The 17923-nt window shown below is 47.4% G+C and overlaps 1 protein-coding gene across 1 annotated transcript in view; it reads right to left on the bottom strand.

Moving 5' to 3' along the window:
- The window catches only part of JMJD7 (jumonji domain containing 7), a 61431-nt gene extending 47941 nt beyond the window's left edge, over nucleotides 1-13490 (bottom strand). The window contains exon 1 of the mRNA XM_085627080.1: nucleotides 13356-13490. Within this exon, the coding sequence (XP_085483206.1) occupies nucleotides 13356-13413 (58 nt within the window). The 5' untranslated portion in view covers nucleotides 13414-13490. The remainder of the gene's footprint in view (nucleotides 1-13355) is intronic.
- Nucleotides 13491-17923: the final 4433 nt, after the last annotated feature.

The raw sequence follows: 17923 nt of genomic DNA, 5'->3' as shown, positions 1-17923 counted from the left end.
GGCATTTGAAATGGACAAGATGCTCCTGCCTGGTGGCGACTATAATCGAGCGCTCTACTCTGGCGCGCCCGGACCCCGCCTGACGGGACCTACGCGTGTCATGGTACGAGTATGGCACGCGGCTAACGCAGCTATGGGGTGGAAGGACCGTTTGACCCGGGCATCACCGTTGTACGCGTCTAAGAGATTGGGCTCCCTGTGGACCTCGAAGGGCTTCGAGAAGTGGGACACGATCGGCATCAGTAAAGTGGGGGACCTCTGGACGAGGGGGGGGATTTAAAACATTCGAGACGCTGCAGACGGAGTTTCAGCTGCAGGGCAGTGAATACTTTCGGTACTTGCAGGTCCTTCACGCGCTGGGCTCAGTCTTCCCAGACGTCGCCTCCATCCCGGAGTCTTCCCCCCTGGAGGATAGAGTGCTGGATGGCCACGTTCCGGACAGCACGATCTCCCTTATTTACAAAAAATTGATTAATGACCGCTCGGGCTTGCTGACTGGCCTCCGCGAGGCTTGGGTTGCCGACGGGCTGGAGTTGGACGACGAAGACTGGATTTCCGCGGTGGCCTCTCCGAAGGAGGTGGCCATACCGGCTCGCCTTCGCTTCGTCCAGCTTAAGATACTCCATCGGGTTTACATGACGGGGCCAAGGCTTCTGCGTATGGGCTATGCTGAGGATGGGTTGTGTAAGCGTGGGTGTGGTGCTTTGGCGACTTTTTTGCATATTTTGTGGGAATGCCCGAAGGTGGAGCGATTCTGGCGTGGTGTGCATGAGGTCCTGCGAGTGGTTACGCATGTCGCGCTGCTACCTGAAGCGAGGAGATGCCTACTGAATGTGTGGGAACCAACTGACTACTCGGTTCCGCAGACGCGATGGGTGACTCTGGGATATATGATAGCTAAGCGTGACATTGCTCAACTGTGGGGATCCCAGAGGCCCCCGGCGGTGTCGGCCTGGAAAGAACACATGGATTGGTGCATGTTCCGAGAAAAGGTGGTGTATGTGGCGAGGGGTAAGCCTGGGGCATGGGTGAAAGTATGGGGCCCCTGGAACGCCTACCGCGGGGGTATCTGCGCGCCACCACTGCTGCCTGCGGCCTCACCAGCCCCGTCCCCTTAGTTGACTCCTTTCCCTAGCCCCGAACACGGAGTTCCCCCAGTCCTTGATCTGTTCCCCTTCCCCTCTTTAGATTCCTGTGGATGACTGGGGTCCCCCATTCGGGGAGCACGTGCTGTTACTTTCGATTGCGGGTTGCCTTGCGGGTGTGGTTTTTGTGTTGTTTGTATAAAATGAAACCGTATTGTGGGGTCAGAGTGATGTGGCCCACGACGCTGATACCTCCTGATTTTGCTTCTCTGCAACACCAAGTGTTTTTGTACGTATGTCATATGCTCCTGTCATTCTAGCGGCCGGCCGGAAGGTTGTAGGCCCATACTTGTATATTCTTGAGATTGCAATAAACGGTTTCAAAAAAAAAAAAAAAAATTGTTTTCTTCCCACATGAACCCTTTTAGAAAGATTAGGATGATGAAAGAATGGGCAAAAATAATATAGCTCTAACATATAACTTGCAGATTGCATGCAGCTCTTTGATGACAGTTAATACCTCAATGTTCTTTCTATATTAGGATTTTGACTTATAAACAAGTTACAAAAAGAGCACTCTTACAGAAGCAGGAACCTACTGACCTATTTACATTACATGCACTTTTTTATCTGCATAGTACAGGTTCTTAGCAGCAAGCATCTTAACTTACTACGCTACCTTAGGATGAGTCAAAACTTCCACTAGACGAACCTCTGTTCTCTTTCCAGGGAGACGATTAATCACCAGAGTTATTTTGACATTTTAATTGATGCCAGAAAATTGCTGGATGCCAGGAACGTGGCAGCAGATGCTTTTAAAAAGATATTATACTTGTAAAATAGATGCCAGCGCCCGGTGCAGTGGCACCAATCACACCGCCCTGACCGTAGAACGGAGGTCTTCAAACTTCTTAATGCTGTGCCCCCCATAAACAAAAAAAATCCTCAGGCCCCCCCTCAATCACTTCACAGCTATTCTGCTAAATTGCAAATGTTTGAATATATTTAAACATATTTAAACATTGCATTTAAACTCTGTTACCCCTTTGTACACGTCCTCCCGGTCAGGTTATAAATGACAATAGTTGGTAGTGATGGCTCATTACAAGGCGGCTTACTGCTGCTTATGTTTTTAACACTTAAAACAAAGCATGATACTTCTTTTGGCCAGAGACTGATCCCTCCCCTCCACCCCCCAGATCACTTAAGGCCCCCCAGGGGGGCCAGCACCCCGGTTTGAAGACCTCTGCCCTAGAATGTGAGATCGTAAGCTGTATTGTAAGCTGTGCATGCTTTCAAGCAGGGCCGGCGCTAGGCATGGGCAGCTGCCCAGGGCCCCACACTTACTCGCAGCCATGGGGCCTCGCACCTTTAAAGACATCAAATCAAATCAAATCAAGGGATATTTATTAAGCGCACATATCACTACAAAAGTCTCATCAAAAGTCATCAGAAGTTCTAGGCCCAGGGGCCCCCCTGAGAGTTTATATGTTTTCTCTTTTATATCAATCTCCCCTGCTGGCCCCTCTCTGTGGGCCTAATAGCTGTATCTGCATGTTGATGACAGCAATCAGACAAGTAATTTGAGTGCCCTTGCCTGTGAAGTGGCCCTGCCCCTAAATAAATAAAAGACAGAATATCCTGCAGGGGCACAGATAAGGATAGAGTGGCGATGGCGGCGCATCAAAATGGAAACTGCTCACCGAGGACAAGTAGAAAGGGAGCAGAGAGGCGAATAAAAGGGGCAAGACAAATGGAATACAGTAGGGGGGAGCAGATAGTTGTGTGTGCGGCATTGAGACAAGAGTTGCACGCAGAGAAGCAGAATCCGCATGCCAAAGTGGATGGAGCGGGGTTTAAAGTCTGCTGGGTCACTCAAGTCTTAGACCGGGTAGTAAATTAAAATGGACATTGAAAAGGGGCCCTATATTCATGTCCTTAACTTTGCCTGCAAAAACATTGATCCAGTGTCTGCACAATGAATGAAATTTCTGAAAAGCAGGTGATGAGACGGGCCCGCTCTCCATTTTTGCCCTCACTCTCAGAGGGACACAAGCATTGGCATAGCCAATAGGTCTCGCCTTCGTGACCTTATAAGTGTTTAGCCATGCAACGTTTGATGTTGTAGAATCAAGGATATTGTGCTGCATAACTAAATATTTATAAGGGCCCAAAGGCGAGACCTATTGGCTATGTTTTTCAATAGTGAAGGCAGTAATCCTTGTTATTGGCAGGGTGAATGTACAGACTGAGCAGCATTTGCTGCTGCTTTTGGGTCAGTCCAGACCTGGTTGCATCTTTTTGTTATTATGGTGGGGAGAAGGGTTTACATTACTTATCAGGTGACATTTGTGTCAGAGGGTGGCGCTCTGGCTCACATGACACCAAGTACTATAATGCGACCTATCCGTAGCTGCTTCCTGTTGTGCGCTTCATGCGAACTGTAACACCGTGAATCCTGACTTGGTAATCCTAAATACTTGAGCTGCTTTCGCCCTTCATTTCTTTCAACTTTCCCTTTAGATTTATTTATTTCTGAATGGTGAAAATGTCTATGACGTACAGATAAGCCAGAAAGAACCACCACGGAGGCCGCAATTACTAGCAGTACATGATAGCGATAGCTGGAAACAAAATCTATAGGGGCAGAAAAACTTATTTGGATATAATGACCCGCCACTCATGTATACTGTTTATTCTCGCTTCAGATTGGGGGTTCTGCCAATGGTCCAGCACTCCAGGCTGTGACAAGGTGTTGTTGCCACACCTGGTCAGTACCAGATTGACACCAGAACAATAGAAATATCTGCCCATGAGGTATGTCTTACATCAGCTAAGTAAACACTATAAAGCACTATAGCACGGCCACTAGAATTAAGTGGCAGTGAAGAATAGGGTTGACATAATTATGCAGCAAGGAAAGCCGAATATGTAACATAATGTGGCACAATATGTAGCAGTAATATTTCAGTTTTTTGACAGTTTAACAACTACTAATAGTGTATGAGCAAAGCCGCACCTCATTAGTACCAGTTTAACACCTGAATGCCGCAATCGTCAACTGAAAGCTGACCAGTTAACCCTTGCAGAGGGTTTGCCACTTCGCCGAACCACATATGACCCCTTTTGTTTACAAAATGTCTACACTTGTCTATGAATACCCTTGTCTACACTGTGTGCTACAAAGTATGAAGGGTACAATGGGAACGGTACACAACACAGAAGGCGTACCTAATGAAGGTAAGAGCCGTGGGTTAGAGGGAGCCAAATCTTGCAAACCTTTAATGCAGTTTCGAGCTTAGCAACAGTTTCTGAAAGGAAGATTCTAGAGTCCTCACTGTGAGTAATGCCAAGCGCGGACTTCGGAGACACAATCAGTGTTTATTTATTCAACGGTAGCTGCCGTTCATTCAAAAGACTGGTCGTGACGGATTGTGCATAGTTTGTACATTACAGTACGTGTCAAATGTGTGTGTGGTCTGTACACTACAGTACGTGTCAAGTGTGTGCGTGGTGTGCACACTACAGAATGTGTCAACAGTGCGCCTATGACTACCGATATTGTTGACACGTAGTTGTGGAACAGCTGCAGGCTTGCATTTAAAACAGAATTCTTGTATTTTTTGGTGGTCTGTGCCCTGCCTCACATGCTTGATATACTCAGATTGCTACCGATCACAGCTGTGAGGAAATGAGGCGCCCTCCCTTGTTCACCTCCCAGCACTGCGCCTGCTCCTGTAGCATATGACATAGCGCCGAGAGGAGTAAAGAGGAGCTAGACATCCAGGGGAGTTTCAGTACGCTGAGAAAGCGTGGGGCCGGGGAAGGGAGGTACACATAGGAATAGGTGTGTGGCTCCGGAGGTGTACAGAGTCGGAGGCTGCAAGTGAGTGTTACAAAGCTCGGAGGGTGCGCGTCGAAGCACTGACCTCTGTGGGGTCTGCATGTGAAACAGCTGAGAGACACGATCAGTGTTTATTTATTCAACGGTAGCTGCCTTTCATTCAGAAGACTGAGCATGACGGATTGTGTGTAGTTTGTACATTACAGTACGTGTGAAGTGTGCCTCTCGGGTTTAAACAAGCATCGGCATACAAATAGAACATGGTGACAGGTACGGGGTTGTTTGCTCTCCCCCACGCCCCAGTGACACACTCAGGAGTGACACCCTCAGTAATGACACCCAGTAGTGATACATCCAGGAGTGATAACCTCAGGAGAGACACACAGGACTGACAAACTTAAGAGTGACACGCCCAGGAGTGACACGCTCTGGAGTGTAAGTACAGGGGACCCTGTCCCTGCAGGCTAGACTCAATAAGATGTGGCCTAACGGCTAGAGCGTACGACCTCGAAGCTTGGTAACCAGGTTCGAGTCTCTGCGGCTCAACCTCTTGTGATTCTGAGCAAATCACTTCATCGCCCCACGCCTAACAAAACATGGATGTGCCCGTCTGCAACAGCTGGTACTCGTGTAAAGCGCCATGATACCTCCGGGTTGAGTTCAAGCTATATAAAACTGCAAGACAAAAAACACGGTTCTGCGGATCTTACATGCCCTCACACGTGCACTCACTGCCACGTGCCTCAGAGGTACTCTCGTGCTCGTGGGGGATACACTCTCTCTCCTCCATAAGTGCCCCTCGCTCCCAGAAGATTCACGCACTTCCTGCTGATTGGCGAAGAGTGAGACACAAGCTCTCACGTGACAAGGTCGGGGTATAGCGCCCACCAAGCGCATCTCCGGTTTAAACAAGCATCGGCATACAAATAGAACACGGTGACCAGTACGGGGTTGTTTGCTCTACCCCACGCCCCAGTGACGCACTCAGGATTGACACCCTCAGTAATGACACACCCAGTGGTGATACATCCAGGAGTGATAACCTCAGGAGAGACACACAGGACTCACAAACTTAAGAGTGACACGCCCAGGAGTGACACGCTCTGGAGTGTGAGTACAGGGGACCCTGTCCCTGCAGGCTAGACTCAATAAGATGTGGCCTAACAGCTAGAGCGTACGACCTCGAAGCTTGGTAGCCAGGTTCGAGTCTCTGCGGCTCAACCTCTTGTGATTCTGGGCAAATCACTTCATCTCCCCACGCCTAACAAAACATGGATGTGCCCGTCTGGAACAGCTGGTGCTCTTGTAAAGCACCCTGATACCTCCGGGTTGAGTTCAAGCTATATAAACCTACATGACAAAAAACACGGCTCTGCGGATCTCACATGCCCTCACACGTGCACTCACTGTCACAGGTCTCAGAGATGCTCTCGTGCTCGTGGGGGATGCACTCTCCCCCTCCATATGTAGCCCGTGCTCCGAGAAAAATTCATGCACTTCCTGCTGGTTGGTGAAGAGTGAGACGCAAGCTCTCACGTGACAAAGTCGGGGTAAAGCGCCCGCAAAGCGCATCTCAGGTTTAAGCAAGCATCGTCATACAAATAGTACACGGTGACCAGTACGGGGTTCTTTGCTCTACCCCACGCCCCAGTGACACACTCAGGAGTGACACCCTCAGTAATGACACACCCAGTAATGACACACCCGGTAGTGATACATCCATGAGTGATAACCTCAGGAGAGACACACAGGACTGACAAACTTAAGAGTGACACACTCTGGAGTGTAAGTACATGGGACCCTGTCCCTGCAGGCTGGACTCATTAAAATGTGGCCTAACTGTTAGAGCGAATGACCTCACAGCTGGGTTACCAGGTTCGAGTCTCTGCGGCTCAACCTCTTGTGATTCTGGGCAAATCACTACATCTGCCCACGCCTAACAAAACATGGATGTGCCCATCTGGAACAGCTGGTTCTCGTGTAAAGCACCATGATACCTCCGGGTCGAGTTCGAGCTATATAAAACTGCAATACAAAAAACACGGCTCTGCGGATCCTACATGCCCTCACACATGCACTCACTGTCACGTGCCTCAGAGGTGTGCTCGTGGGGGATGCACTCTCTCCCCTCCATAAGTGCCTCTCTCTCCCAGAAGATTCACGCACTTCCTGCTGGTTGGCGAAGAGTGAGACACCAGCTCTCACGTGACAAGGTCGGGGTATAGCGCCCACCAAGCGCATCTCGGGTTTAAACAAGCATCGGCATACAAATAGAACACGGTGACCAGTACGGGGTTGTTTGCTCTACCCCACGCCCCAGTGACACAATCAGGAGTGAGACCCTCAGTAATGACACACCCAGTAGTGATACATGCAGGAGTGATAACCTCAGGAGAGACACACAGGACTGACAAACTTAGGAGTGACACACTCTGGAGTGTAAGTACAGGGGCCCCTGTCCCTGCAGGCTGGACTCGTTAATATGTGGCCTAACGGTTAGAGCATATGACCTCGAAGCTGGGTAACCAGGTTCGAGTCTCTACGGCTCAACCTCTTGTGATTCTGGGAAAATCACTTCATCTCCCCGCGCCTAACAAAACATGGATGTGCCCGTCTGGAACAGCTGGTGCTCCTGTAAAGCGCCCTGATACCTCCAGGTTGAATTCGAGCTATATAAAACTGCAAGACAAAAAACACGGCTCTGTAGATCTTACACGCCCAGAAATTGCTTGTACTGTCTCCATGCAAGGAAGCTAGAGATGTTTAGGAACGACTGCTGTGGCACAAAATGCCATGAAGGTGCTTGTGTGTGGCATAGAAGGACTCTCTGCAGATAAATCACGAATTACAGTGACATAGCGCGTGACAGTAATAAAATAAAAGGCGCTCGCCATGACATTTCGTCGCCTTTTTCTTCCGTCCCACTTGGATGGCCTCGCCTACTAAAAGGTTTCTTGTCTTTATGGGGCTATGTGTTTGGCCCCATAAAGAAGATAAGAAACCTTTTACGCCAGCAGGAAGTCAGACGAGCCAGTCTAACTGGGACGGCTCTAAAAGAGAAAAGTGTACGTCACTGGAAGCTCTTTTCCAATGGCTGGCCACCGTTTAGCATAAACCGTGACGCCAGCCAATGGAAAAGAGGGGCGGGGCTTAAACCCCACTAGTGAAAGCTACCCAAAAACATAAAATCTCGCCAGCGAGACTGCGCATGTCTGTGCAGCCTACGCTAGCCGAGACCTAAAAACAAATCTTAACTCTGAAGCAGTGCCACCCTTCGCTGCCTTTAATGCAACTTCAAAGAGACTCCTTATAGTTCTTTCACACTCTCATCATGTCCGAACTGAAGGATTTTCAACATTATGAACAAGAAAGCTGTAGATGTTGCTTATTCATCTTATGCAACTAATAACCACTGACAAAGCCAATAGTACTGGCTTGTTCTAGGTGTAATTTTACTTGTTGGAATATTAATCTGGAGGCAATTACTGTTTTTTTCATCCCAGTTAAAGCCCTGCTGTCAGGTCAGCATGTAGGCCGTTTTCTTTGGCTAGTTGCTGACCTACTTTATGGGCAAGTGAGCCGGTTTTACTGTTGATTTTTATGATAATAAAGCAAACGTTGCCTGCAGCAAACTAAAATCAGGGCAGTCCTTCCATACCTTACAAAAAACCTATACAGCATGTGTTTACAAGTTGAAAACTGGGCTAGTCTGCAAACATGGGACACTTTTCTAGCTAACTAACTCCCTAATGGGGGCCCTTTTTATTTTGGTACAGAGGCCTATTTTCTGTCCCAGTCTGATGCTGCATGTTAGGCAGGGCCACTGGAATTATGCGATTGTGCAGGGGCGGCGATTTCTGCATAATTATGCATTTGCCACATAATCCATCAGCTGCTGCATAATCTACAGATTTTAACAACAAAATTGCTTTCTATCTCTAACGGTTCAAAAGTTACTAAAAATGCAGCGACATGTCTTGCCGCATGTGGGAAGGCCCTTTGAAAAGCTGGAATAGTCAACTTTCTGTTTCCCACTGCTAAATGTGGGTGTTAAATTGGTACTAATGGGGTGCAACCAGTTCCCAAACAGTGTTACCAAGTTTAACAAGCAATGGCATAGCCAATAGGTCTCGCCTTTGGGACCTTATAAGTGTTTAGCCATGCAACAGTTAATGTTGTTGCAGTAAGGATATTGTGCTGCATAACTAAAATAAGGTCCCAAAGGCGAGATCTATTAGCTATGCCAATGCTTGTTTCTCTAGCAACTCTCAAGGGAATTTTGCTCCTCAAATCTATCCAACCGTGGGAGGAGGCTCAATAAAACTTGAAGAGTTTGTGATGCTGATAAGGGAAGTGCCTTCGGACCCACTTCCTGCGTGTTCTAGCTTTACAAAGCATTCCTGTGAGCAACTATCCCGTGACCAAGTGAAGGGCCAATAAACAGATGGCCTATCACAAGTAAAAAGAAAATGAAGACAAATAACCCCTCAATTGCTTGACAAGAGGCCTCTCTGGAGCAGTTACTTTTCAGAAAAAAATAACATCACTCTGAATTTGGAGGTTAGAACATATTTCCACTTAAACGACCTGATGATTCAGCAATGAGAATGGCTTGCGAACGGGATATTAACATGCTGTATTTTACTCCCTCTCAATTGCGTGTCATTCCCCCAAATCTTCTGCGTGCTTTGCAGGTTTTCCTCGAAACACGTGCATATGAAAACACAATCTCCCGCGAACCCGGATACGCACGTTAGCTGCCACATTCACCCACGCAGCTTCTAATTAACCCCGTTCGACTTAATTGTTATGACTGGGAACCGCCTTCAGCTTCCGGCTAACTAGGTTAGTGTTTCTTCTGAAAGACGTGGTGACATTGCTGGTCACTCGCAGTTGTCAACACATGGGCCCTTTGAGCGAACTCAGCATTCTCTTTGACAGTGTACATGCAATCTTGTTAATAAATAACCCAGACCAGCATTTACTTGAAAAGCCATTAAGCACAAACGGCACTAAATGGCGACCAAAATTATGATGGTGGGGATGGCTCCAAGCCAATGGAAATGACAGAGTAGGAAAAAAAATGGGGCTGCAGGAATGCGGTTCTGGCACACATGAAAAACAAGACCTTGAGTTAACAAGAAACGCGAGTGGTGTGCGCGCGCGAAAAGTGAAAGTAGGCTGCGCGCGCGAAAGTGATCATGGCTGTACATATTGCAAAGCAGCCGGCTGTGCGCGTGAACGCAAGCTTGTCGCCAGCCAGCAGCACTTTGAAAACTCACCTACTAAATGTCTCTCCAAGCAGCGCATGCGCGCTGACTCAGCGAGACTTAAAAATGGCTAAAAAATGAAGTAATACTATTTCAAAATGTGCCGGATTATGCAGCATAATTTGCCTTTTCTTGCCACATAATTGACTCACCCTGCCACATAATTTAACCCTCTCCTGCATAATTCCAGTAGTCCTGCTGTTGGGGAAATCTATGGCAGTAATTTTGTTCCTATTTATATTTCCCATGCTTTACTGAATTTTGCATTTCCCAAGAGTGCTAGCTATTTCCAGCATGTGTGTTGGTGTATTTTATTTCACAGCAGTTTACTCTTGGATGATGCACCCTTTGTACTGAGTTGCCTTCAGGTGTTTATAACAGACTACAGTTGAGCACTTTGGAGAGGAGGCTGCAGGCTGTACAACTTTCACACTGTGCCTGTCTGTGGGTCAAAAACGTGTTCAGATTACATGACCATTCAAAATATGGCCTCTCTGCAGAGCACAAAGAACAATGGTCCTGCATTGCAGTAGTGGTTCTATGCAAGTGTGTGTGAAGGAGCTACTTATTGGTCAAAACAACAAGGTGAAAGCAGTGCTTTAAATGGGCCAGTATATACCGGTACTGAGTACCGGCACTTCTTTGATTTATCACTCTGAGTACCGACACTTCACTACTGCCATGGAGAGTACCAGTACTCATGAAAAGGTAGGCTCATTACCTGTGCTGGTGAGCAGGAGTGGAACGTGTCTCTGGCAGCCAAGGCGCCTCTTCTGTAGTCCCGATCTGAGCCCCAGCTGAGCTATTCAGCAGGGCTCATTTGAATAATGTCCGGGTGCTCACCATCACGCATCATGCTGTGCTTGACAGAGCAGGGTCCATTCAGGCCCTGTGCTGTCAATCACAATCACGTTCACACTATCCTGTGCATTCCTGCTAGTACAGGAATCATGTCAGTGCCCTGGCAGTGGCAATCAGGCTACGGCCAGTCCGGCCCTGATGGCAATTAAAAAAGCCATGGTAGCTGAAGAGAAAAGATGGCTTTTATCATACCGGAGTCTTTTGTGTGTCTGCTACGTTTGTGTGTATGAAAAAAGTGAAAGAGAGAGAGAATCAAGACACTCTCAGGAGGTAGTTTAAAGAAAATGTGTGGCACTTTGTACATGTCTGGTCTGCGACAAACATTCATAAATAACGTAACAGGGAGGGTTGGTGGGTGGATGAGTGAGTGGATGGATGAGTGAGCAAGGGTAGATGTATAGATGGATGGATGGATGGATGGATGGATGGATGAGTGAAAGCATGCATGGGTGATGATTGGATAAAAGGGCGGATGATGGGTGGATAAGTGAAAGTTTGGATGGATTAATGAAAGGTAGGGAGGATGGATGAAAGGGTGGATGATGGATGAGTGAAAGGAGGGATTGAGTGAAAGGGTGGATGGAATAAAGGAGTAAAAGGGTTGATGGATGGATGAGCAAAAGGATTGATGAATGAGTGAAAGGATGAATGGATAGGTGTGGAGATGGATGGATAGGTTTAGATATGAACGGTGGATAGACGGAATGGTGAAAAACTGAATGATTGATGAAAGACTGAAGAGACGATTGAATGTAAAGGTTAAATGGTGGACATCAGCAGATAAATGGTAGGATGAATGGATAGATTGATGGAAGAGACAAGAGATATCTTCTGGGGAGGGTCATGATGAGTTGCTTCATTTGCTTGGTGCCAGAAGAGCTTTGGTGCGACGTGTGGGTATTTTAAGTTTCTTTCTACTCACGTGCTCAAAAATATTAGGGGCAGATTTATATCAGAGTTGCGCCACTTTTACGCCGCTGTTGCGTCACTTTTGTGACACGGCGGCGTAAACCCTGCACCATGTTGCGCCCCATTTACATCGTGACGCATCTACGGAGATGCGTCACGGTGTAAAGCCCGGCGCCACATGAAACCTGCGTCAGGTTTCATGTGGGTGTTTCTACTCAGGGGGGGCGTTCCGTCGCAGGAACGCCCCTGAAAAGTGACTCAGTGAAATCTATAAGATTTCACTGAGTCACTTTCCCAACGCTGGTGCGTCAAAACCCTGCGCCTGCTTGAAGCAGGCGTAAGGCTTGACGTACCATGTTAGGGATAGGGTAGGTTGGAACAGTGCTGAAGTTGTGTCGCACTTGCGACGCAACTTCAGCACTTCGCCAACCTTACGCCGGCAGATGCGTAACGTATCTGCTTGTCCTTGCGCCACGATGCACCGCATTGTAAATGCGGCGCATCTGCGGTGGCGCAAGGGCAAACTTGCCTGACGCATCTTCCCTGGCGCATCCATGCTGATTTGCAGGGATGCGCCAGGGAACATAAATCTGCCCCATAGTATTGTGCCAAACAGCAATCAACAGTATGACATTAAGAAAGTGCAACTATTGCAAAGAAAGGAAATGTTAATATATTATCACATTTCTCTTTCATTTTGTGTAATGAGTTAACCTGCTTTGTTTATATAAACACATTTCTCATGTGTTTTGGTATGTGCTGCAACTAATATAGAAGTTGTTAAGTATCATCATATCTTGCCCTTAGCCCCGCCCCCTCACTACTCCTCTAGCTCAGTTCAATGAGTACCTGCATTTATTTTTTCCCATTTAAAGCACTGGGTGAAAGTAAGATCATTAATTGTAGGTACTCGTTTAGTTGAAAATGCTAACAACCATTGTCAAAACCCAGTCGCGGCCAGGCAGGAGTCGGCCGCAGCTGCGTTATGTCAATGGTTGTTAGCTGTTAACTGTGGGGGAGGGTAATTTTAATTTAAAGAAAGAAAAAAAATACTTTCTGAGCCGGCCCGAACCATTCCAGCGTCGTATCTGCTTAGGGGGCCTCACTTGTTCCTATTCTGCCCGGGGCCCCACATATCCTAGGACCGGCCCGGCTTTCAAGCGTCTGAAAACCCCGATCTAGGTATTGAACCTTCACGCATATTTGTGCCATTTCATCTTCTTCAGTCTGATATGGCTTTTTTTTTTTTTTGCAGGAACGTTTTGTATGTTGGAACTTGTGGGCCAATTGGAGCAACAGTAAAAGTACAACCGACACAATTTACAGTGCTGCCATGCAAGGACTCTTCCCCGACCCACAGCTGAATGACGATCAATGTGGCCTCACCCCGAGCTTCGAGAGAGAAGTCCCTCAGGCACCGCCGCACAGATTCCACCTCTGCCATGCCACCCCAAATACAGCATGTGAAACCGGGGGCGCATGCCAGGATTCGGTACGCGATTAATGCTGCCTAGCGCTGATTAGCTGACTGCTCAAACAAACAACTACACCGCGGTACATGCTTACTTGGAAGCCATGTTGGATGTAGACAAGAGAGCAGCCTTCAGGTGGCCGCACCTCCTTTGCATAACGACGTCAACTTTACGTTGTCCAAACGAAGACTAGAAGTTAACATTTAAAAGTTAAAATTAAAGAAACATATCTTCGAAATCGCAATGGGCATAATTTGACTTTTAGTAACCTTTGAGCTCGCAATAACAAACGATAATTTTACTCTCGATAGTACCCAACAATAATTGTGTGCAAACGGAAAGAGCCATGGGGAAAATTCTAAACCTTAACCGAAAGTTGCAGTTTGTGAAACCACTTTCAGAACGTAGATATCCGGTAACAGCGAGGACTGTAATTAGTCAACGTATGTCATCGCGCGTTTGTGTGAGAGTAGGTGTCAAGATTTCAGACCGTTTTTGTGTGAAGTTTCTATAGTTTCACTGTGTATAACAGTGGCATGCTACACTGTCAGATTTGTGACACTCGGAGTGACACTTTGTGGGCAAATAAATCAATGAAATGGCCTGTATTTGAGAGCCTCTCCGAGTCTTCTGTTATTGTATCCAAAATATCACACCACAATGAATATATGGCTAAAACAATCCAGCTCTATTGGTGTTTCCAATGCCTGTTATCAGTATGATATCAATGAGTACTACAATCATTTTATGATCAATTAGAAATGAAAATGTTTCCATTCTGAGAATATTATACAGTGAATTGAAAATTACTATGGGGCAGATTTATGTTTCCTGGCGCATCCCTGCAAATCAGCAAGGATGCGCCAGGAATGATGCGTCACGCAAGTTTACCCTTGCGCCACACATGATGCGCCGCATTTACAATGCGGCGCAGGAATAAACAGATGCGTGACGCATCCGATGGCGTAAGGTTGGCGCAGTGCTTCAGTTGCGTCGCAAGCGCGACGCAACTCCAGCACTGTTCCAACCTACCCTATCCCTAACATGGTGCGTCAAGCCTTACGCCTGCTTCAAGCAGGCGCAGGGTTTTGGCGCATCAGCGTTGGTAAAGTGACTCAGTCAAATCTTATAGATTTGACTGAGTCACTTTTCAGGGGCGTTCCTGCGACGGAACGCCCCCCCCCCCCCTCTGTCGACACGCCCACGTGAAACCTGACGCAGGTTTTACGTGGCGCAGGGCTTTACATCGTGACGCATCTCCATAGATGCGTCACGATGTAAATATGGCGCAACGTGGCGCAGGGTGTACACCGCTGCTGCGTCACAAAAGTGACGCAACGGCGGCGTAAAAGTGGCGCATCTCCAATATAGATCTGCCCCTTGGTCTTTAAGTGGCTAGTGGTCTTGTGTCAATAACTCCTTTCCCATCACTTTGCTGTGCAGTTTCTCCTTCTTTGATATATATGCCCTTTTGCTTCCCTCACCATTTTGAAATTGTCTATCTGTATATATTTTACACATTATCTCCTTCCTCTTCCCTACTGTCTTTTCACTCTGTCTTCCTGTATGCACTTCCTTGTGCCGCCCACTTCACATTCTCTCTCTCACGCTCGCAGACACCCCCTACTGCTGTCAGTATTTTGACAGGTGTGTACCTCCTTCACACACTTTGCAGATAACATAGTAATTACATTGGCACTCGTGTGACAGTCAGTATGTGTTCTCCGCAGACAGGCTACGTATTAGATCAGCATATTGTTGAAACAACTTTATGACTCACCCTCACCGACAACACCTGGGAGAAACTCTCCTGGGTGGATCTTGGCACACCCGCAGCCAGGAAACCATCAGACTGCAGACTAAGAAGTGTAAAAAAGAAAACACAAGACAGCAGGTCTTTCCCATCTACAAACCTAGGATCTGGACCAATATCGCCATATGTTCCGGGACTGCCCCAAAGCTGCTCTAATTTAGGGAACAGTTATATACCCACCACTTTAATGAGCACAACAGAATGTATTAACAGTCCCTAACCCAGCCCCATCTTCTTAATCATTAAATTTATGCGTGTCTTTGTCCATGTGCAGCAATCTGCTGCCTTCAGGCGAGGTGCATGATAAAAATACGACATGAACACAACATCTGGAAAAAGTGTGTATTCTTAGGGAATGCAAATGGAGTAAAATATGAAATGTAGACAGTGAGTATGTTTTAGGGATGAGTTGAAACAGTGTTATGATTTTGTCCTCCTACTAAAGTCTGTTGAGTTACTTGAGTGTCAGTAGGTGACCTGAAAAACAAAGTAGCACACACCTTGTATGCCAGTTATAAAACAACTGCTTTTGAGGTTTCCTTTTTTTTTAGGGTTTCCTTTTTTTTTTTAGGTCTCAGCTAGCCAGCGCATGTTCTATCTGTGGGCTTATAGCCAGACCATCTCCTGCCATTGGTAAACTTCAGCGTCGCTCCAATTTTCTTTGATGCCATTCGTCATGACATGCAGGCTTCATGACCTATTCTTGTATTTGGACCTCCCATAGCGCATGGACCAAGTGCATGTCTCCTTACACTGCTCCCAGTTTGCGAAGCAATGTTTTTCTTGGTTTTCAAGCACTCCACAGGAGTACTAGGGACCTTCCCTAGTGGAACCCTGCTTGGAGTTCACCCCAAGGAATGTGATCCTCAAGCAGGGATCCACCCACTAGGCACCAGTGAGGGGGAGCGACCCCTTGGGCAAGGGCCTTTGCTCCCCCCTCAAAAAAACTGTAATGATCAGTCTTTCTGCTTCCTCTGGGGGGAAGATGGGGGCGGGAGCCCCCAGTCTGCCCCCCGGGGGGCAGAAAGCAACTTAGACGCCAGGGATTCTTTTTTTAGGTCAGGGATGGGGATGCCCTGCATGGGCATGCCAATGCCCCCCCCCCCCCAAAAGGCTGAAGTCTTTCTGCTCCCCTCCCAACAGGCATGTGGGGGCAATAGCCCCTGATCTGACTTCGGGGAGGGCATAAAGCCCACTAAGCACCAGGGATTCGTTTTTTTATTTATTTATAGCTAGGGGCTGCAGAGAATGGGCCTGCCAATGCCCCCACCCCCCAAAAATTGCCACAGTCTTTCTGCCCCCGAGAGGCAGATGAGGACAATAGACCCTTATCTACCCCCGTCGGGGCAGAAAGCCCGCTAGGCATCAGGGATTATTTTTCATCAAAGTTCTGGGGAGGGGGATGCCCAGACGGGGTATGCCAATGCCCCCACACACAAACATGCCACAGTCTTTCTGACCCCACCTCCCCTCAGGAGGGAGACGGGGGCAGTAGACCCTGATCTGACCCCCAGGGCAGAAAGCCCACTAGGCTCCAGGGAATATTCATTTTTTAGGTCTCGTCTGACCCAGCGCATGCGCTGGTCTGGCGAGACTTTTTGTGAGGGCTCAAAAAAGGGCTACCAGGGCCAGCCTATAGCTACAGTGCATGTGCTCGGACTCGCGCTTACGAGCAGAGGCGCCATATGGCTTTCCGCCTCATGCTCATTAAGCACATTGCTCATCGCGCTTGATCGCGATCACTTTCACTTTTGCGGCCGTTCATTAGGGGCTTTGGCAAAGGCGGCGCGTGTTTATTTTGGCATTGCACTTTCACTTTACAATAGCTGCTGCCCCACCCCGCGAGTGCTGTGTGAGGCGGCAGCTATTGTAAGTGAAAGCACAATGCAAATCTTAACAAGCGGCTGCCTTTGCGTAATGCCGACAGCTTGTTAATGCGTGCATCTAGTCTTGCAAATGGACGCCTTGTTGTGAGCCATTGACATCGCTTTATTCCCATAAATACCAACACCCAAAAATGAGTGCTGGCTGTAAAATGTTCCCGGTCAGAGCAGCACCGTGAGGATCCGAGCTGTGTTATTCAAGTAAGGCGTGTCGTCACAACACTACGTCCTGTGTCATTTCTATCCTTGTGTTGTCAGCAGCAAAGAGTTTTGGACATCGACTCTTTCTTCACGCTCCCTCTCGGAGCTTAGTGGGCTTGTTCTGCAAGTTTCAAGTGCAACTCTCTGTAGTTACGTTTAGTTAGAATCCATGAACAGCATGTTAAGAACTGTGAGCCCCATCTTTTTGATTTAAAAGAACTGCGTTACAAACAGAATGTTACACAATTTGTTTATCTTTCCCAGTGGTATCGGGCTGCATGCTTAGAGGCACACCAGCCTTTAATGGTTTATATATTATTGCTAACACATTGCTTTAGGATTTCCGTGCCCTTTACCTAGCGAGGCGGGATTTTTTCCAGGTCAGGTAAGAAATACATCGATAAAGCACAAACTTTCTATTCAATTATATCCTACAATGAATCTCTTGTTTCTTTTTCCACTTTTTGGGGATTTACATTCCATAAACTTAGTAGAAGTCTTGGCACACCTAGCTAGAGGATGGATTTTCATGATAAAGACCACGGGTTCGATCCCGCAGTGCTCTATACCTTTTGACATGTATGA

This window comes from Triturus cristatus, chromosome 9, assembly GCF_964204655.1.
Source record: "Triturus cristatus chromosome 9, aTriCri1.1, whole genome shotgun sequence".
NCBI lineage: Eukaryota > Metazoa > Chordata > Amphibia > Caudata > Salamandridae > Triturus > Triturus cristatus.
The sequence above is the reverse complement of the archived record's forward strand: the minus strand, read 5'-3'. Positions and strand labels throughout refer to the sequence as shown.